This window comes from Myxocyprinus asiaticus, chromosome 7, assembly GCF_019703515.2.
Source record: "Myxocyprinus asiaticus isolate MX2 ecotype Aquarium Trade chromosome 7, UBuf_Myxa_2, whole genome shotgun sequence".
Lineage (NCBI taxonomy): Eukaryota > Metazoa > Chordata > Actinopteri > Cypriniformes > Catostomidae > Myxocyprinus > Myxocyprinus asiaticus.
The window spans coordinates 19,396,338-19,419,399 of NC_059350.1; the positions used below are offsets into that span (position 1 = coordinate 19,396,338).

Here is a 23,062-nt window from a genome sequence, read left to right on the forward strand (position 1 = left end):
ACACTGGTATCATAAATTGTGCTTCTTTACCTCAGATTACGCTAAAAAATGTTTGTTTGTTTTTTTTCCGGCTTGTTTAGCTAATTCACATGTGCATTCTCAAGTTGATTAACAGACGATGTCTTTATATAAAAGGTGATTGGCTCATTACCTGTTAGGCAGGACTTCCTTTCTACACCCATTCTACACTGATCCAATTTCTCCCATTCATTTGAACCTTTTCGCACTTGAGTTTCTCCTGTACTGACGGACCCCCCCCCCCCCCAGCATGAGTTCTTTAATACGCGCTGTAATTAAACAGTCTTACCTTACACTTCACAGCAGATGCACTGAAGGTCAGATTATATATTATCAAACATATAATGTGTTTTTTTTATTTATTTTTTTATGTTTATTATGATTGATTATGATAAATAAGATGCGACCGCAAATGCGCATGCCGGCTGTGTGTGCCGCCATATTGTTTACATGCAATGCAGCATGAGATTCTGAGATCGTGATAGAAGCATAGAAGGTTCTAAAAGCCTAGCCCTTCCGCTTTCCCAGCACCGGAAATGTAAGCACAGCGTAGTTCTAGCAGGAAGACTAGCATCTGTACATCATCGCACCATTAGCTAGGTAACTCCTAGCCAATCACATGTAAGCCATTGCTTTATAAGTCTGCTCACACTCTATCACATTGCTGTTTCAGTGTGCTAACACGGCAACCTCCACCACCCCACCACCACCAGTTGAGTCCCGTCCTGCACGGGGGTAGGCTTCTGCCCCTGCCTCCTATCTCCGGCAGGATATGACGGTTCTTAGTACAACTTCTTCGGACCGCCAGACGGGACTTACACCAAAGAGAGACATTACATTTATGTTTTATATTCATCAAATGACAACTGCTTCAGTCCTTCTTTTGCTGGTAAACAGCAGCACAATGCAGATCACACCAGTTTGATTGTACACCTCTGAGCCCAGCCTAGTGTAATCACACCGGTTTGATCGCACGTGCAAAAGGGATTACAGAAGTGGCCTGTGTCTGCTAAATAGTCTCTGCCATTAATGAGAGCTACAAGAGAAGCTCATTCACACACTCAAAACAATGAAGTCATTACCCTTACTTAATTGAATTTGAGAAAGTTTTTGCAAGCAATTTAATGTCTTTCATTCAGATCAAGTCAGTTTCATTGAGACAACATACTTTAGTTGTATTAGGTAAAATCAATTTATTAATCATTAGTATATGCCAGGTGAGCAAGTGGAATGGCAGTGAAACTGTTGCACTGTCAATTTAATTGCAACTGCTTATAGAGCTAAGAAACACTCAAATCAAGAAATATTACATTAACATTAACACCACAAAAGGTATTCATGTAGTCCCAACTCAAATGGATTAAGTAAATTTCAGTTTTACACACTTAAATGCATAGAACGCAATAAAATCAAGTTGTGCCAAAATGTTCTAGAATTGTGTTGAGTTAGTTCATTTTAATTAAGTAAACTGAACAAGCAGCAAAAATCCTTTTACTGAGTGCAATGATGTGTGTTTACATGATAACTGCCATTGTATTTAAAAGATGAACCAGAATATTCATTGAAATTGCTACTTTTGTGTTCCGCATAAGAAAGTAATATGGGTTTTGAATGATATGAGGGTAAATAAAATATGACAACATTTTCATTTTTGGTTGAACTAGTCCTTAAAAAAACTGATAAAAGAATAGAATGTATACCTTTATTTAAATTTGAACACCTCAAAGTTAAACTCGGTTTGGCTTTTAAAATTGTCTAACCAAGGAAAAGGAAGTAAAAAATTGTAGCAGTAAAGACAGACAAAAACATTTGCATCTGAGAATAAAATGCAGCAAACTAAAGCAATGGCTAAACTATGAGGTGACACACTTTGAGTGTGATAAACCATAATGTGCACTTCTTGAGATTCTGTATGCCAGTGCATATAAACACTGCCCAGATATAGATCCACAAACTACAGTGTGCAGAAACTCTGCAATACTCAAATTTTCTTCTCTCTGCTACGTTTGTCCATTAACACACCTTCATGTACACAGGTTCAGGTTCACCAATACACACACTCACACAATATGGTGCAGTCTATGTGTACTGACTTCTGTTTGGCCAATGATTAACAGGATTTGTGGGTCAGTTGTAAACAGTGGTCAGAGGGGCCCGAACGAGTTCACAGAACAGATTTCAGGTCCGATTCGTGTCTCTGTTTGGGTGGTGAGGTGGAGGAGGGGTGCGTTTTGCTTCCTGTGTCGCAGTTTACTGTTTTTTAGAGCAAGAAAAATGGGCTTATGTAAGGGGTCATGTGATTTAGCCAGAAATAGTGGCAACGCTACAGCTGCTGTTGCTCCATCTGCAGATCCTGGGCTTTTTTGGCAGCTTCTAGACAGACTCACTATGCATTTTCCCCTCATCTGAAAACACTAATTGTGCCTGTCTGTAGCCTCACCGTCCACAAGTGTCCGCATGTAGATAACGAGTGCTTCTCAATACTCTAAATGGTGCTTCCTCATTTTCTTGCTCCGCTGTCCTTCAGCCCATGACCCAGAAATCGCACAAAGTCCACAATCTTGAAGGACATATAAATTCTCTAAATATACTGCAATGAGGGGAGGGCAGAGGAGAAAGGAAGCATCCAAAGGAGCTAGGTGCAAGGAAGCACAGGTGCATCCTATGTGGAAATCTTTTTTTATCAAAACACCTGACGCTCACATAAATTCTCCTCCCCCTTCACATCTGGCACAACCAGCCTGATCTCATGAAAATTATATGACTGTGGTGAAATTTTTGCTAAATAATATTATGTTATTCCTGTTCTGAGGTGAAATGTCCACTTAGTGGCACTAAAAGCGAGTTAACGCTCTGTTGAGTTTTAAATCAACGAAACCAACCCTACCCTACACCTTAAACCTAAACCTGACCAATAATGCAATGAAAAGCAGATGTGACATAAAAACGCTATTGCTGAGGGAGCCATATTATTTTGAGGTGCTTCTATGATACTTTTGCCCTCACGTGTCAACTATCATGCTCTTCAGGAGTCGTACCTCGGTCCTTCGCATCATACGTGCAATGCTCTATCTGTTGAAGTATTGTGCTATTTAGCTGCACTGGAACAAGCTTGTAAATGTAGTTGTTTATGTAATGTACTTGACATGCACTAATATAAAAGTGTGTTGATGTCATAAGATATCATGGTGTAAGGAAAAAGGAGGAAAAGTAAGAGTTTATGAACTGATAATCAGCAGTTTTACTTGAGATTTGTGTGAAAGGGACAAAAATCATTGCACTTTTACATCTTGCTTTGATTTCTCCATCCTCGCCTTCTCTTCCTTGCATTCTTCCTAAGAAGAAAGGTTGCACAATTTTAGAAATGAGGAGCATCCAGCATGTCCAACCTAATGCAGTTTATGAGAAAAGACTTTCCTATGATGCACAATTGAAAGAGAGTGAGAAAGAGGGGGTGAAATGGTGGCAGAGAAGAGTACGAGAAAGAAAGAGACAGAGCAAGAGATGCACATGGCCACAGTGCCTGGATGACGCCCTGCGGTGCCGTGCTCTGGCCTGTGGAGCGCGTGGGTGTGTGGCTAGTCAGTGGAGCGGAATGGTGCTCTGAAAAGAGGGCTCGTTCCACGAGCTGTGGCTTTGGCCAAAGAAGGCAGCGCATGAGGGATTCTCAGGCTGTTACAGTCTCTGTCATAGTGTCCCAAGCCAAGTCATCAGCCAACCAGTGACAAACTCAGAAACACTGTTTGGGATGGTTTATTTGTCCTCTATGATAATAGTGGAGGTCTCCTTTGCGTTGAATATACATGAAGAGATGACAATACATCAGGACCATGATGTGTTACAGTGTCCTTGCTGCACGAAGGTCACATTTTACTGATTTACTGCATAAAGACTAAAAAGAGCTATTATTCAATTAATAGTGTGAAATATAAAGGGAACTTCAGATATGCAATAATTCCCAAAGAACAGTGTACAACAGGGATTGGTAATCCTTTAAATTTGAAGTTCCATTTTTAGTTGTCTTTGTTAATCACATGGAATTCAAATTTATCCACAATAAACTACAAAATAAAATAGGGAAGACCAGGGGCTAGTTGTCACATAGGCTATATCTTAGTAATTATGAGATTTGGAGTCCAAAGATCAATTGTGCAAATGTGTGTTTTCTCTATCAAAGGTTTTGTTTGTTGGTTTCAAACACCTAGATCAAAACCCTCTTAACTTTCTGATACCTGAGCGTGACTGCTGTATGCATTTTACATTTACATTTTCCAACTAGTAGCACCTAATAAACATTAAAAAAAATTATAGAGTAAATATTTGTACAAAAAATTTATGTATTCATATGTGGACAGTGGAACCAAGTTGTGAAATTTTAATTAATACCAAGCTATAGAAAGTTAGATGTGTTTTTTTTTTTGTTTTTTTTTTCAAATTGTTTATTATGTTTCCAGGAGTGTTGGTAATTCATGTTTTTTAGACGTTGCAGATATCACAGCTGATAAAGCTGCTTTGGAACAATGTGTATTGGGAAAAGCACAAATAAAAAAACTATACAAATAAAAATTATTTGACTTGATTTGTCCTATGTTACAATGATTTTTTTTTCTACTTTGGCAACAAACTCTTAATCTTCTCTCTTTGACCTGTGATAGTCAGTGCTGAAGCAATTTTACCAATCAGAAATTAGCATAATTAATTCTGATACAAGTAATGGCCAGCATCATCCAATCACTGCCAACCATGTTAAAATAAAATTATACATTATAAATTCTGAATCTAAGTACTGATTACCATTGTCCCATGTCTGCCAACAATGTTAAGTGGTTCAAACATCGTCTGCTGCCTGAAACTGAACTTTTGATAGGAAGTTTGAATTTAATGCACTTGGCTTCATAGGAAAGCTATAGGATGCTCCCTTGCTCCCTATTTAGTGAATGACTTAACCTCCAGTGTGCTCCCTGTCTGCACTGGTCTCAGAACTGTGAAATGGATCATATTTTCATCCTAATTTCATATAAAGCCTCTGAATGCAATAATTTTTTCTCAGTGTGAAAATGCACAGTAAATATAGGATTTCTAATAAAAGCTTTGCTATTGTACACGTTAATGTACATTGTGTTTAGCAGTGTGGCGTTTTGAGATAAATCGCTGAAGAAGAAAAAAAGTTGCATATCGGATGAAACTTCAGACTCTTTATTTTTTGACTCAAACAAGTTTCAATGTAAAAACTATATTAGGTTTCTTACCAGATGTAGTTTTGTTGGCATTTCTCCCAAAGACAAACTCTGCAGTGGTCTGTACCATGTTGTTTTGTCACATGACTTCATCCATCAAAAGTTTAATCCTTTACTGACAGCCCAGAGTCTCCTGAACTGAGATCAGTCAGTTTAAATTAATTGAAATTATGCATTGCGTATAGCGAAGCCAAAATACAACATTCACACATGTGGACGTGGGGTCGCACGAGGTTAAATTAAAATAATTTTGTGAATTCTGCCCTCCAATGTAAATGTTCACTACGAGCATATTTTTGTTATAGCTTTTGGGTTAAAAGAAGGGTCAACTATATCATGAGGGCAGATTTTTATAGAAAGATTTAAAAGGGTATTTTTAATGAAAGTCAGGTCAAGGCATGTTTTCACATTTTTATCAGGGCAGGTTGTTACATGTGTTTTATATGTCATAAATTTATGCAATTTATCAATTACAATATTTGTTGGCCAGAACAATGGTTTGATATTTGTGTTTGTTACCATATCTAGTTTTTCAAATCACTTTTGGGCCTCATAATTGTTTTACCTTTAATATTTTACTGAAAAAAATTATAATAAGCTGCAAGCATATATTTAAAGAGAGGTGCAGATTTAGTTTTGGTGGTGGAAATCTGGGTGTGACTGGGGAACGTGTTCCCTCCAATATTCATATGAAACCTACAGCACTTGTTTAATGGCAGATTATATTGTGACTATCTAAACCTTATGTTGTGACAACATGCCCAACTATTTGAGGAAAGTTGTCACAGATAGTCTGTGCTTTTTGAATGAACTGTATCTTTTTTCTCAGGCAATAAAGGTAAAAAAGTTAAATAGCTTTTTTGTTCAGTTGACTTTCAAAAATAAACCTACCCGGAGAAATATGCACTATGTGTGACAACTAGTTTCAGTCTCCCCTGTATCGCATACCAATAATAGTCCCTTCGTGTGCAAATGTTGTCAGGCATGCCTTATGTTTCCAACCCCTGGTGTACAGAAAACTAGATATAGAGGTAGTGATTTGTACAGAGGTCTTGAAAGCTTTTTCTCTATCTCCTTGCAGGTCAGCACAACTATCTATGCGCTGGGAGGAATGACTGCATCATTGACAAGATTCGGCGGAAAAACTGCCCAGCATGCAGAGTACGGAAGTGTCTACAAGCTGGGATGAATCTTGGGGGTAATTGAAAGAATTTACTTATCAGAGATTAAAATCTGTTGTTATTATATAAATCTGTTATTCTGGCAAACCTGAGTTTTTTTAGTAAAGTTCAGATTTTACTATCTTCTTCCTGTTTTTGATCTAAGAACATATTGAAAAGTACTTCACATGCATCTGTGTTTTCAATATGATTGCAACACAATGATCAGTACTTTGTGAGCTGGAAAAAAAGATGAAGGTGTATAAAACCTTTAAGAGCATGGTTGATTTAAAAAATACAGCACACGAAAAACTGATAATCTGAAGTCATTTAGACATTTGTACAACAATTGCTAGCCTATGGCCATATTGATTGAGGTCACCACATCATATAAGATATAAACATATTGATAACAAATGTCATTTAAAAACCAGTGTAACCTAGACAAACTATTGGATACATTGGACATTCCTGTGTACCTCATTAGAGCTACAGTATGTAAACTCCTAAATAAAACAGATTAGTCACACATTCACTAGTGATTCCAAATTTGGAAACAGGAAAATACAGACACACACAAATACCACAAAAAAAGCATCATCATGTTAATCTGTATTGTGGCTAAAATGGCAACATTTATCTAGGGTGTGTTTCCCGTACAACGACATAACTCACTGCATAACCACCATAGTACGATACATCTTTGTAGAAATTAACAAGCTAGTCACAAATGTTTCCCGAAACCATAGTAACTATGTCGCTCATCCATCGTTCGAACCACACTGGTTGAGCTGTCATTAATGATGTTACTCAGGGGGTGGAGTAATAACCGCAAACATTAAATTAGAAAAGCTAAATTACACATACAGTTGCAATCAAAATTATTCAGCCCCCCTGACCAGCGATACATTCTGGTGATGTGAATTAAAACACATCAACTAAAACCTCAGTAAACAGTCAAAGTAAGTTTTTAATACACAGTTGAGTGATTTTGAGAACAAAGAGTTCAGTTTACCCAAATTTTAAAATAAAAAATAACTAATTCTCTCCACAAATGTCATGTCAAAAATATTCAACTCCCAAAGTCAATCATTTGTGGAGCATCCTTTATCCTTAATAACAGCAAATAAATGTTTCAGGTAAGTGTTCTCAGGCTTCGGACACTTCTCTATTAGAATTTTTACACATTGCTCATGAGCAAAAGCTTCCAGCTCATTGACATTCTTTGGTTTCTGTGCTGCCACTGCTTCCTTGAAATCCCAACAAAGGTTTGCAATGGGATTTTAATGATGAAAGGGCCATTAAAGGACATTCCACGACCTATCCCTGAACCAGATTTTGGACAACTTGGATGTATCCTTGGTGTTATTGTCTTGCTGGAAAGTACAGTGATCACCAAGCTTCAATTTACACACTGAAGGCATCACATTTTTCATGCCAAAATGGCCTGATACCTGAAAGAATCCATGGTGTCAGTCACATAGTCAGGATAGCCGTTTCCTGCAGCCGCAAAACACCCCCATAACAGGACTGACCCACCTCCATGCTTGACTGTGGGGATGGTGTCGTTCTTGTCATCACCTTGTCATTTTACTCCAGACGTACTGCTGACCCATGGGTCTAAAACTCATTTTCAGTTTAGTGTCATACGTCTATAAAACCTTCTTCCAGGACTCCACAGGTCTTTCCTAATTACTTCTTGAATATTCAGTCAACATTTCCCTTGGTGAAGTTTTGCTTTCTTCCACACCCCAAGAAGATTGCTGTTTTACCATATTTAAAAAATGTATGAATGGTGCTGCCAGCTTTGTCTATTGGAAATTGAAGTGCCTTGGAAATGTACTTTTAGCCATGACCTTTCTTGTGTAATGAAATAATCTTCTCTATTAGCTTTTGAGACAGCTTATTTTTAATTGCATTTTTTGCATAGAAATACATTTTTTGCTTACAACGCTAAACTTAAATTTTAAAACTTAAATAAGTGCCATTGCAGATTGATGACTTAATTTTGTTTTAAAACAATTACTTGTGTAGCCTTACATATTTAAGAAACAGCTACATGCAATAGGGGTTGAATAATTATGACATAAAAAATCCTGCTATTTAGAAATATTAGGTTATATATTCACACTATGACTTTGAATGTGTCACTCAACTGATATAGATGTAAAGTTTAAAAATTCTGGGTCATAAGAAAAGCTTACCTTTGTAAATCCTTACTGTCTTGGGGGGGTTGAATAATTTCGATTGCAACTGTACACCAGAAAGACATTTAATGCGTGAAAGCTGCTGAAGGCACGAAAGCGGTATGCGCTTTGTAATGGGACAGAAGCATTGTGCTGCAATAGGTGGGTTTCCCTCTATATTATACTTCCGTGTTCCCTTGACGCCCTTGTGCATATGCACATGCGCACTCTTCAAAAACATATTAATGCCACTTGTGCGTTAACATAAACACATAAAAGCTGTGTTGTCCGACAGAACTGTGTGTGATAAAGAACTTTCTCTTAACAGCCTTTAATCCCTTAAACGGCTGCACTCGCGTTTACGTGACTTTCAGAACACCACTTTCTGCAAAACCCTGGAATAAATAGTTTTCTTAAATGCATGTAAACACGGTCAAAGTCTTGACAGAATGAAAGATATATATGGAATACAAGATATAGAAGCCTCAGCGATGTTAAATGATGTCTGCACAGCAAACTAACAAGAAACTATGCTTCTAACCACAGCTGTAGTTCCAACCACACAATTTTGCAATGCTGTTTGTTAATGTTTGTTGGAACTATGGTTTCGGGAAACACCAAATCATTGAACTATGTTGGTAATGATGGAATTTGCGACCATTGTTGGCTAATAATGCTTTTGGGAAATGCACCCCTGGGTAGCTCAGCTGAAAGCTACATCTCAAACTGGTTGGATTGCTTTATTCACATTTATGTGGTAGAGGTGGATGATTCACTTGCCTGTGTTTCACTGAAGTCTGAAATGATGGGTTACTTTAGTAGTGAGTTAACCCTTACTGTAGTTTAAAGGGTAAATAACTGTAATATGGGCAGTAAATTACAATATTGTCATACAGTACAGTATTTAAATATAATATGCAGAGCTTTTGAAATTAATGCATTAACAAATGTTTAACGTACATTTTTTCTTTAATGCGATTAATGCATTTACCAATTTTGACATTATATTCAGCTCTTTGAAAGTTCTAAACGCTGGCTGGAATAGGGCGGAACCTTTGCACTGTGTCAGGGGGCATTACACTAATATACACACCACAAACACACACAACAGCAATTCCGTGTCAATGATCAAGTGATGGAGAAAGGACCAGGACGTCTTAACGCTAATTTTTGGACAAAAAAATAAAAAGAAAAACTAAAAAACTAAATGGGTCTTGTGACAAAAAAGGTACTTTGCAGTTTTTGTAGAGTGTAATATATTTACCACAAAACACAAGTCTTAACTATCACCTACTGTAAAAGCCAAACACAAGATACATGGCACTGATGAGCTGATCTTTCGAAGTGTCAGCTAATGATAATCGGACAATTCAGATCAAGTATCATTCTTGGGCAATGTCAGCGCTAAAATCAGAACAAGACATCGACCATGTTCGGAATAGCAAACTACCATACTACTCTTACGATTTCTGCCATACATAGATATGACTGAAGCATTAAGAGTATGGGTAGTATGCTGTTCCGAACTCGCCCGTTCTCATCTGTTTATGTGGAGTTCAAACTTCAAGCCGGCACTTGACACTGGCATTGGCAAAGTGGATAACCACAGCCTGCCATCCCTTTAGTATTGTGGAGGATGAGGGTTTAAAATTATTTAATGTGCATTACATCGAATACTCAACCTATGGGGACTAGTTCTTTTAATTAGTCAACCTCCCTCTTAGACTTTGGGGAACGTTTAATGTTACTTGAATTGGTGCTATTTTAGTGCATTTCTATCTTTATACTGTGGAAGGCTTCGTTTGGAAAATGTAAATAAAGTATGTTATAACATATTGCTTTGTTTTCTTTCCTTAGAAGTAACTAAATGAATTTTGACAGGAAAAGAAGTATGTAGAGTCCAATTTCAGCACTTTTAAATCTGTGATTAATTGCATTATACATCGCAATTAAACATTTGAATGACAGCACTGGTAATACGCATTGCATCATGTGAAATTTCTGTGACGTCAAGCATTAATTACAGTAAATGACCGTAATTGTATATTGGCGTAGAACCCACAACGTACCTACAACCACTTAATACAGCAAATTACTGTAATTGTTTATAGGCGTGGAACCCACAAGGAACCTACAACCACTAAATACAGCAAATTACTGTGATTGTTTATAAGCGCGGAACCCACAACGTACCTACAACTATTAAATATAGAAACTTACTATAATTGTATTTAGGCGCGGAACCCACAGCATCTTTTTCTGAGGAGTATACATTTTGTACTTTCTGTGTTCATAAAACTTGTATTCACGAATCCTGGTCATTATTTGCATTAACATGTACATAGGCAGACTCCTTTTGATCTCAGATCATTCCTAGGAAAAAAATCTGCCTGTATGCATCAACACGCCATCAGAGCTTGGTTTTGTGCACAGTCCATAAGGAGTAGACAATTGCAGGCAAGTTAAACAATTAAACTTTCCTTTATTATATTCAAAATTCTAACATTTAGTAGCCTATTGGTAGTTAGATAAACTGTATATGTGGTTACGATAATGAACTGTAATCTTGGCTCTGTTCCCTGTCTCTCTCTCTCATCCTCTGTCCACCCCCGCAGGACACGAACTTTACCTCAAGTACAAGCCCCAATGACAGGCGCAGCTGTCTGAGGGAAGCTGCATTTTAGCAGAGCATTCACCAAAAAACAAACAAACACCAAATTAAGTTAGTTCAAGCAGTAATAAGACGATAATTTAAGAAAAAAATGGTTATAAAGAAATAAGAAAAACTTGGATGTTATTGAAAGGATATGATTTACTTTGAGGCTGTTCACATAGGATGAGTTCTTGTTTTTTGTCTGCTATATTTTTTAAGTTTAAGTCTATTGGGACGTCTTTGGACATTGCGTCTCACTGCTTTTTCTCACACCTTGAGTGTTGTGTTTAAAAGACGGTCCTTCAAGTTGAAAGTGGTTCAACTTTTACAAATCTGTCTCGAGGCCCGCTTGTTCACTATTCTGTTGTGCTCCATCTTGCTGTTTTAGGCACAAGAACGCATCTTATGTGAATGGCCACACTATTAAACGATATTTTGGAAAGTATCGGGTGTTATGACTTCAAGACTTTAACATTAACATTGATAAAATATTATTTTCTTTCAGTTCACTTGATCCTGATGGCCCTGCACTGACTGTCAACGACCACTTCTTCAATCTGTCACAAAATGTTATCCTTTTTAATCGCTGTACAGTATATGTTGCGTAGTCTTTAACTTTAATGTTTTACTATTTATAAAATTAATGTAAGTCATGCTCCATGGGCCGAAATCATGAAAATATCATGAAAATTCTTTTTTTTCTCTCTCTCTCTCTCTCCCCTTTTCTCCCCAATTTGGAATGTCCTCATGGTGGCATAGTGACTCGCCTCAATCCGGGTGGCGGAGGACGAATCTCAGTTGCCTCTGCATCTGAGACAGTCAATCCGCGCATTTTATTGTGTGGCTTGTTGAGCGCGTTACCACGGAGACATAGCACAGGTGGAGGCCCACCCTACTCTCCGCGGCATCCACGCACAACTCACCACGCACCCCACTGAGAGCAAGAACCACACTTTATAGTGACCACGGGGAGTTTACCCCATGTGACTCTACCCTCCCCAGCAGCCGGGCCAATTTGGTTGCTTTGGAGACCTGGCTGGAGTCACTCACAAAAATATTCTTAAGAAAAATTAAATAAGAAAGATCTTAGGATAAATTTTAAGAAGGTTGTAAGAATGTTCCTAAGTGCAATTCTTCAAAAATCCTAAAATATTTTCTAGACAACATCTTAACACCTTAAGAATAAATGGACAGGCTTTAACATTGATTATACTAGCCTGCTCATGGGGTTGCCTACAACAAATTCAGTATTTTAACAAATCGTAACAATCAATTTATCTATCTATAAACCTTTTTTTTTTTTTTAAGTAGCAAGCACCTCGCAATAATTTTCATTTATTTATGTAAAGTGTGTGAGATGTGTTAGTTTAACAACCATTTGACAACTTTTAATTTGACATGAAAAAAAAAAAAAAAAAGATTTGCGTTGAGGAAATTTCTGCAACAAAGAAAGTTCTCCTTGGAAAGTTTGATAATTATATCACATCAGAAAGTAAGAGGTGAGCATGGAAAAGGGTGGCAGAAGCTGTTTCCGCTGCATTAGGGATGTGGATGGGGTGAAAAATATGCAGACTTAAAGTCAGCAGTTAAAAAGACAGCAGCAGAAAGGTCAAGGGACCAAAAAAAGGACAGGAAGTGTACCACTGTTTGAGGAGAGGATACTAACAGTTGTCAAAGATACAGCAGTGAAGCACCAAGTCTGGAATTGCAGCACATCCATTTGAACTGACTAGCATGATTGGTCCTCACATTAAGAAGCTTATTGCGACTTCTGACTCAACATGATAGTAACGCGTCACATTTGAAACAACCCAGTAAATTTATTAAACATCTTACCTTTTGAGATTTAAAGGGATCTTTCAAAAATGAAAATTATTTTATCATTTACTCACCCTCATGCCATCCCAGATATGTATGACTTTCTTATTTCTGCTGAACAGAAACAAAGATTTTTTTTAGGAATATCTCAGCTCTGTAGGTCCAAACAATACAAGTGAATGGTGACCAAAACTTTGAAGCTCCAAAAGTCATGAAGGCAGCAAAAATGTAATCTATACGACACCAGTGGTTTAATCTATGACTTCTGAAGCGATGCAATCACTTTAGGTGAGAAACAAATAAATACTTAAGTTAATTTTTTCTATAAATCTCCACTTTCACTTTCATAATGTAAAAGAATATGAAAGTGAAAGTGGACATTTTTAGTAAAAAGGACTAAAATATTGATCTGTTTCTCACCCACACCTGTCATATTGCTTCTGAAGAGATAGATTTAACCACTGGAGTCATATGGATTATGTTTATGCTGCCTTTGTGACTTTTGGAGCTTCAAAGTTTTGGTCACCATTCACTTGCATTGTATGGATGTACAGAGCTAAAAAATATTCTTGAGAAAAAAGATAAGAACTTTCTTATGAATTTTTATTTTTATTTTTTTTTTTTTCGGGAATACAAAGTATTCTTAACTATTTTCTTAAGTTAGAAGTTGAGAAGGAAATGGCAGTAAGGCATAATTTTCTTAAGAATTTTTTTCGTGAATTCAGCCCCAGTTCCCCTATACATAATAATGTCAAGTCAAGTCATTTTTATTTGTATAGCACTTTTCACAACACACATCGTTTCAAAGCAGCTTAACAGAAAATCATGCATTAACAGAAAATGAAAACTATAATATCTATAAATTCTTAGTCATTATTGTGTAGTTTGATTAAATATGATTGTAAATTGTGTATAAAAATAAATAATTAAATCATAATTGTATTTAGAACCCCAGTGAACAAGCCAAAGGCGACTGTGGCAAGGAACACAAAACTCCATAAGATGTTGGTTAATGGAGAAAAATAACCTTGGGAGAAACCAGGCTCACTGTGGGGGCCAGTTCCCCTCTGGCTAACCAGCATGAATATAATGTCAGTATTAGTTATTCATGTGCAGTGCAGGTCATGGTTCAAAATTAGTAAACTACGTAAGTGTTAAGGGCCAGTGTTTATATAAAGATTTTGTATGAACTCTAAGATTAATGACTAATGTTTAAAATTAATACGAAATTTAACAAGTAGCCAATGTAACGATAATAAAATGGGGCTAATATGATCATATTTCTTGGTTCTTGTCAGCACTCTGGCTGCTGCATTTTGAACCAATTGAAGTTATTTTTTTGAACTTGCAAGACATCCTTCCAGTAATGCTTTTCAATAATGTAGTCTTGAGGTCATGAACGCATGAATTTTTCATGAACGTTTTTCACATCAGCAACAGAGAGCATGTGTTGTAACTTAGCAATATGTCTGAGGTGGAAGAATGCTGTTCTACAAACATTGGAAATTTGATTTTCAAAGGACAGATTGGTATCAAATATAACACCTAAGTTCTTCGCTGTAGAAGAAGATGTAACAGTACATCCATCGAGAGTCAAATTATATTTTAGCAGCTTATTTTGAGAGGTTTTTGGTCCAATAATTAGTACCTCTGTTTTGTCAGAATTAAGTAGAAGATAATTTCTAGCATTCCAATCTTTGATTTCATTGATACACTCTGCTTATTTGAAGAATAGTGAAATTTCGTCAGGTTTTGAAAAAATTTAAAGTTGGGTATCGTTGTCATAACAGTGGAAACTTATTGATAATATCTCAGAGGGGAAGCATATATAAGGAGAAAAGCAGAGGCCCTAAAACTGATCCCTGTGGCACTCCATACTTAACTTTTGTTTGATTTGACAATTCCTCGTTTACACAGACACAGTTGTAGCGGTCTGCTAAATAGGACCTAAACTATGCTAATGCAAGTCCACAAATGCCAACATAATTCTCAAGCCTATTCAAAAGAAAGTTGTGATCTATGGTGTCAAAGGCAGCACTAAGATCTAAAAGCACTAGAAGAGAAATGCAGCCACGATCAGATGATAAGAGCAAGTCATTTTTAACTCTGATAAGTGCACTCTGTACTGTGATGGGGCCTAAATCCTGACTGAAATTGTTCATATACTCGGGTGGCCAAAAGTTTGGAATAATGTACAGATTCTGCTCTTATGGAAAGAAATTGGTACTTTTCTTCACAAAAGTGGCATTCAGCTGATCGCAATGTGTAGTCAGGACATTAATAATGTGAATAAAAAGTTCATAACTTCTTAAACTACTTCAAAGAGTTCTAATAAAAAAAATCCTCCACGTGCAGCAATGACAGCTTTGCAGATCCTTGGCATTCTAGCTGTCAGTTTGTCCAGATACTCAGGTGACATTTCACCCCACGCTTCCTGTAGCACTTGCCATAGATGTGGCTGTCTTGTCGGGTACTTCTCACGCACCTTACAGTCTAGCTGATCCCACAAAAGCTCAATGGGGTTAAGATCCATAACACTCTTTTCCAATTATCTGTTGTCCAATGTCTGTGTTTCTTTGCCCACTCTAACATTTTCTTTTTGTATTTATGTTTCAAAAGTGGCTTTTTCTTTGCAATTCTTCCCATAAGGCCTGCACCCCTGAGTCTTCTCTTTACTGTTGTACATGAAACTGGTGTTGAGTGGGTAGAATTCAATGAAGCTATCAGCTGAGGACATGTGAGGCATCAATTTCTCAAACTAGAGACTCTTATGTACTTATCCTCTTGTTTAGTTGTACATCTTGCCTTCCACATCTCTTTCTGTCCTTGTTAGAGCCAGTTGTCCTTTGTCTTTGAAGACTGTATTGTACACCTTTGTATGAAATCTTAATTTATTTATTTTTTGGCAATTTCAAGCATTGTATAGCCTTCATTCAAAACAATGATTGACTGACGTGTTTCTAGAGAAAGCTGTTTCTTTTTTTGCTATTTTTACCTAATATTGACCTTAAGACATGCCAGTTTATTGCATACTGTGGCAACACAACAACAAACTCAAAGACAGTGTTAAGCTTCATTTAATGAACCAAATAGCTTTCAACTGTGTTTGATATAATGGCAAGTGATGTTCTAGTACCAAATTAGCAATTTATCATGATTACTCAAGGATAAGGTGTTGGAGTGATGGCTGCTGGAAATGGGGCCTGTCTAGATTTGATCAAAAAATTACTTTTTTCAAATAGTGGTGCTGTTTTTTACATTAGTAATGTCCTGACTATACTTTGTGATTAGTTGAATGCCACTTTGATGAATTAAAGTACCAATTTCCTTCCGAAACAGCAAAATCTATACATTATTCCAAACTTTTGTCTCTCTTGGATGAACATAGTTGGGAGGACACTACCTTTTCTAGTATTTTTGAAATAATGGGTATTTTTAAATCGGTCTGTAAATAGCCAATTTTCCAGGATCAAACTGTGGCTTCTTAATATTGCGGTTTGATAACTGCCATTTTAAAATTTCTTGGGACATGTCCTAAGGATAGCGAGGAGTAAATAATATTAAGAAGAGGTTCTGAGATTACAGGGAATATCTCTTTTAAGAGTTTAGTTGGTATTGGATTTAACATACATGTTGTAGCTTTTGATGTTTCGATAAGTTTTGTTAGCTCTTCATGACCTATGACAGTGAAGGATTGAAGTTGCTCATGAGGAAAATTGTGAGATACTGTTTTCTGTGGTACTTTGACATACGATTGCATAATTCCAATTTTATTTCTGATTATTTCAATTTTATCAGTAAAGAAATTCATGATGTCATTACTATTTTGCTGCAACGGAATATCTGGTTCAGTCGAGGCTTTATTCATAACCAATTTAGCCACAGTACTGAATAAACACCTATGATTGTTGTGGTTATTTTTTATGAGTTTGCTAAAATATGCTGACCGGGCAGCTTTTAGTGCCTGTCTGTAGCTACAGACACTATTTTGTATTCTTCCACTTGCGCTCCATTTTCCGAGCTGCTCTCTTGAGAGCATGAGTGTGATCATTGTACCATGGTGCAGGGCTTTTTTCTTTAATTGAAGGGGGGTGACACTATCAAGAGTGCTAGAGAAGACTGTATTTATATTTTCTGATATTACTTCAAGTTCTTCAAGACTTTTTGGATTTGGACAGTTTAGATTTTTACAGTAATATACCTCAGCTACCAACTACAGTAATCGGTCAATTACTGTACACAGCAATTTCAATATAGCTTACTATAATAAGGTTTTTACAGTAACTATCTGGCAAAGTGTTGCCAATATGTTACTGTGAAAAAGCACAGTAACATCTAACAGTGTTGATTGTCAGGATTTCCAATCAAAATGTGTAACTTGTAATTTAAGTTAATAAATAAATAATTAGTTAAATGATCACAACTTCTATTTAACTATAGTTTTTAAATGTGTCATATATAGCCTATCATATATAATAACATAATTTACATTTATGCATTTGGCAGATGCTTCTATACAAAATAATTTAGTGTTTTTAAGGTACATTTATCAAGAGTTCCGTTTGACCTTGGTGTTGCAAGTGTCATGCTCTCCCAGCTGCTCTACCACTCTCTCCTTTGAAAGTGCATTGAATTATTTTCTATCTTTAGGCATCCTTGAGGAATACAAACAAAATTGTCCTCTAATTAGATTTTGAACACTTTCCAAAACAAATGTAGAATTGATGTCTCTTTCTCTATTTTGGTAGTTGAGAAACAACATAGACATGCTTTTTATTTTTATTTTTATTTATTTTTTTCAAGATTTCAGGGTTCAACATTTATATGAATGTATAAGAAAGACTGTATATGTTTAGATGCTGTATCTGGTCTCTATTACTTTAAATTGAATTTTTTTTAATAGTTCAATAGTTATTGAATAAATAGTCATTAATGTATTGATTATTTCATGTAGTTTCAAGTTAATATGAAATCATACAAACTGATAGACTTTCTAATGCATGATGTATATTTATTTCTCTCTCAACATAGCCAATTAACAGCATCACCATGCACTGCAGGGTCACAAGTAGCAAACAAGGGATCTGCATTACGATCCAGGCCCAGTTCCAGATCAAAATCTCTGGGGGTGCTTCTGAATTTAGTGAGGGTGCTCTAGTAGTTAAAGTGAAGATGCAATAAAGCACCAACATTGTTCAATTGAGGGTGCTTTAATGTCCGTTTACCCCCGTAGAACCAGGCCTGCTGCGATCCCTACTATAAAATCCATATCTACATTAAGAATTACTGCTATCAGTTCCAGCTCATTTTAGATAACTATTTAAAAACTGCAATAAGAGTGCTTTAAGAATACACTGAGGGTCTTTTCATTAAGATCTTGTTCATTTCAAATGATTTATCTCTCTTATAAATCATTTTAAGACCTTCAATGTTTAACATAAGTTCAGATATGCAATTAAAAATGGAGCAGGCACCTAAAGCAAACTGCTTTAATAATAGATGTTTGGTATATTTTCTCTTTAGCACGAAAGTCCAAGAAGTTGGGAAAGATAAAGAGCGTTGGCAACGATTCTTCCCTGCAAAACTCAAAGGACGGGACTCCGTTCCTGACCTCCAAGAAAGACTTGAGCACAGCCACCGCACTCGTCCCCCATGTCCCCACAGTAGCACCATTTTTGTCGCCGTCTGTCTGTAGCGTCTTGGAGCTCATAGAGCCTGAAGTGGTGTTCTCTGGCTATGACAACACACAACCCGACACCACCGACCATCTGCTCACCAGTCTCAACCAGCTCGCCGGCAAACAGATGATCCGGGTGGTCAAATGGGCCAAAGTACTTCCAGGTACCATTCCAGTGCAAATTTGTTTTTTAATCTGATTCCATCTTTGTGTTCTTCACTTTCAAAGCTTTTTAATCAAGGGACAATACTTGCCCCCTGTAGCTGATTTTCAGGGACATTTTTGTCTTATTAAGGCATATTTTTTATTTAACCATAAATAACCCACTGTGTGGCAAACTCTTATGCCAAATGCTTCAGTTTACTTCTCAACATTTTGAAATTTTGTGGCATTTTTGCCCCGAAACCTGGTTAATTTTTGCTGTTTCAGTTTCTGTTTTGTTTTTTCTGAGCTGGAGGTAATTGCAGTTCAAGATGAAGTATCGGTTGAACTGTTTGGTTTTTGAGATTTATTTATAAATCATGCAGCCATGTTGGGTACTTTGGTAAATTTGGGTCTTCATCCTCAAAACAGAATTTCCAGAATTCAAGTTAAGATGACAGGATCAGACTGAACACATATGCACTTAAAGTCACGTTATTCTTAAAACATCAGCCAAAAATCATAACATCCATGTTACGAACGTCCAAGATCGATGTCCCATCTTCAGCCCATGTTTGATTCCCCACAGTTTAGAGGTTACAAGTACTGACACCAATATATATATATATATATATCAGTTGTGCTCAAAAGTTTGCATACCCTGGCAGAAATTCTGAAATTTTGGAATTGATTTTGAAAATATGACTGATCATGCAAAAAAACTGTCTTTTATTTAAGGATAGTGATCACATGAAGCCATTTATTATCACATAGTTGTTTGGCTCCTTTTTAAATCATAATGGTAACAGAAATCACCCAAATGACCCTGATCAAAAGTTTACATACCGTTGAATGTTTGGTCTTGTTACAGACACACAAGGTGACACACACAGGTTTAAATGGCAATTAAAGGTTAATTTCCCACACCTGTGGCTTTTTAAATTGCAATTAGTGTCTGTGTATAAATAGTCAATGAGTTTGTTAGATCTCACGTGGATGCACTGAGCAGGCTAGATACTGAGCTATGGGGAGCAGAAAAGAACTGTCAAAAGACCTGCGTAACAAGGTAATGGAACTTTAAAAAGATGGAAAAGTATATAAAAAGATATCCAAAACCTTGAAAATGCCAGTGAGTACTGTTCAATCACTTATTAAGAAGTGGAAAATTCGGGGATCTCTTGATAGCAAGCCAAGGTCAGGTAGACCAAGAAAGATTTAAGCCACGACTGCCAGAAGAATTGTTCGGGATGCAAAGAAAAACCCACAGGTAACCTCAGGAGAAATACAGGCTGCTCTGGAAAAAGACGGTGTGGTTGTTTCAAGGAGCACAATACTTGTTGACCCCTCTCCAAACATAGTGCTTATGGTTGTGACCATAAAGCTCTATTTTGGTCTCGTCACTCCAAATTACAGTGTGCTAGAAGCTGTGAGGTGTGTCAAGGTGTTGTTGGGCATATTGTAACCGGCCTTTTTTGTGGCATTGGCTTCTTTCTGGCAACTTGATCATGCAGCTCGACAAGTATTGTCATATTGTGTCGGACTTCCCATTCCCCAGCATGCTCACTTGCCCCAATCGGGCTCTCGGGCGAGATCGCCGGCTCGCCTCAGGGCGGGTTCGACATCTTGTCCGGCGCCCCGGAGGATGATGAGTTATCAAGTGCAGCATCGGAGAGCGGGCTTGTCCAGTCTGACGCTGAGGCTTCAACTGGGCTTCCTCCTTCAGGAACGGTCGCCCAGTCTCAGGCCGACACGGAAATGACGGACATGCTTTCCCAGGCGGCCGCGAGCGTCGGGCTAGAGTGGAACCCTCCGCTCTCCCCTGAACCCTCGCGGCTTGACGATTGGTTCCTGGGCTTGGGGCGCCGCCCACAGCCACGTCCTGCCTCAGTTCCTTTCTTCCCGGAAGTGTAAGAGGAGCTGACAAGATCGCCGGAGGAACCTTTTACTGTCCGGTCCTGATCTTTCAGCTCCCCTGCTTTCGCTACCCTCGATTGTGGAGTGGCCAGGGGGTATTCGGTGATAAGGGAGGTGGAAAAGGCGCTCGCGGTGCACTTATGTCCGCAGAGCGCCGCCACCTGGTGCGGGCGCCCGAAGCTCCCGTCCAAGGCCTGTAGGTTTACGTCGTCTCTGATGGCTAAGGCCAACGGTGCTGCTGGACAAGCCGCATCCGCCCTGCACGCCATGGATCTCCTGCAAGTACACCAAGCCAAGGCGCTAAAAGAACTGCACGAGGGTAGTTCTGACCCTGAATTGATGCAGGAACTGCGCTCGGTGACCGACCTCGCTCTCCGGGCAACGAAGGTCACAGCGTGGTCTCTCGGGCAGGCGATGTCCACTCTCGTGGTCCAGGAGCGCCACCTCTGGCTCAACTTGGTAGAGCTGCGAGAGGCTGACAAGGCACGGTTCCTTGATGCCCCCATCTCCCAGGTTGGCCTGGCGACATCGTCGAGGACTTTGCCCAGCAGTACTTGACGGTGAAGAAGCAGACGGAGGCTATAAAGCACATCCTGCCCCGGCGCGGCTCAAGATCCCGCACCCCGTCTGCTCATCACCAAAGGTGTCTCCCTGCAGCAAAATCTCCGGCTCCGCTGCAGCCCGCCCCCGTGGCCCGGCACAGGCGTGCAGTCCATCGCAGGAAGCAGACGCCACCCGTCTCACGGCCGGCCACCAAGAACCCGAGGAAGGCTTTGAAGCGCTCCTGAGACGGGCGAACAAGGGACAAGGAAACCCATTCCTCTGGAGCGACCAATCTTGGACCTGCGAGTACTGAACCGGGCTTTGCATAGACTCCCGTTCAAGATGCTGACGCATTCTAGCAAGTGTCCGACATCTAGATTGGTTCGCGGCGGTAGACCTGAAGGACACGTACTTCCACGTCTCGGTCCTACCTCAGCACAGACCCTTCCTGCGGTTTTCCTTCGAGGGCCAGGCATACCAGTACAAGGTCCTCCCCTTTGGCCTGTCCTTGTCCCTTCGCGTCTTCACAAAGGTCGCGAAGGCAGCCCTTACCCCGCTAAGGGAAGTGGGCATCCACATTCTCAACTATCTTTACGACTGGCTGATATTAGCTCACTCTCGAGAGTTGCTATGCGCACACAGGGACCTCGTGCTCAGGCACCTCAGCCGAGAGAACAGCGGTTCAGACTGAGAAAAGCGGTTCCTGGGGCATATGGCATCCTCAGCGGCGGCCACACCGCTCGGGTTGACCGCTTCAGCACTGGCTTCGGACTCGAGTTCCGAGATGGGCATGGTGCTGCTGGACAAATCACGTGACCATCACACCGGTCTGTCGCCGCCTCTTCAGCCCTTGGACCGACCTGGCATTTCTACGGGTAGGGGTTCCCCATAGAGCAGGTCTCCAGGTGCGTCATGGTTACAACAGACGCCTCCAAGACGGGCTGGGGCACCGTATGCAACGGGCACACAGCTGCCGGCTCTTGGACTGGCCCGCAGCTGCGTTGGCACATCAACTGCCTAGAGTTGTTGGCAGTACTGCTCGCCTTGTGAAGGTTTCGGACGTTGACCCAGGGCAAGCACGTGTTGGTCCGGACGGACAACACAGCGACGGTAGCTTACATCAACTGCCAAGGCAGTCTATGCTCCCATGGCATGTCACAACTCGTCCGCTGTCTCCTCCTCTGGAGTCAGCAGTGCCTCAAGTCACTACGAGCCACTCACATCCCGAGCGACCTCAACACTGCAGCAGACGCGCTGTCACATCAGGTTACCCTCAGGGGAGAGTGGAGACTCCACCCTCAGGTGGTCCAGCTGATTTGGAGTCGATTCGGTCGAGCACAGGTAGACCTGTTTGCTTCCCGGGAATCCTCCCACTGCCCGTTTTGGTATGCCCTGACCGAAGCACCTCTCGGTATAGACGTGTTGGCACACAGCTGGCCCCCTGGACTACGCAAGTATGCGTTTCCCCCAGTGAGCCTACTTGCACAGACCCTATGCAAGGTCAGGGAGGACGGGGAGCAAGTCATCCTAGTAGCACCCAGACATGGTTCTCGGATCTCACGCTCCTCGTGACAGCCCCCCGGCGAATTCCCCTGAGGTAGGACCTTCTTTCTCAGGGATGGTGCACCAACTGGCACCCACGACCAGTCCTCTGGAATCTCCTCGTCTGGCCCTTGGACGGGACTTAAGTGGCCTACCGCCAGTGGTGGCAGACA

General features: G+C 39.5%; 1 protein-coding gene across 1 annotated transcript in view; it reads left to right on the plus strand.

The window, feature by feature from the left end:
• nr3c2 (nuclear receptor subfamily 3, group C, member 2) overlaps positions 1-23,062 on the plus strand; it is a 194,120-nt gene that overhangs the window by 142,317 nt on the left and 28,741 nt on the right. The window contains exons 4-5 of the mRNA XM_051702889.1: positions 6,337-6,453; positions 18,596-18,913. Coding sequence (XP_051558849.1) covers positions 6,337-6,453; positions 18,596-18,913 — 435 coding nt within the window. The remainder of the gene's footprint in view (positions 1-6,336; positions 6,454-18,595; positions 18,914-23,062) is intronic.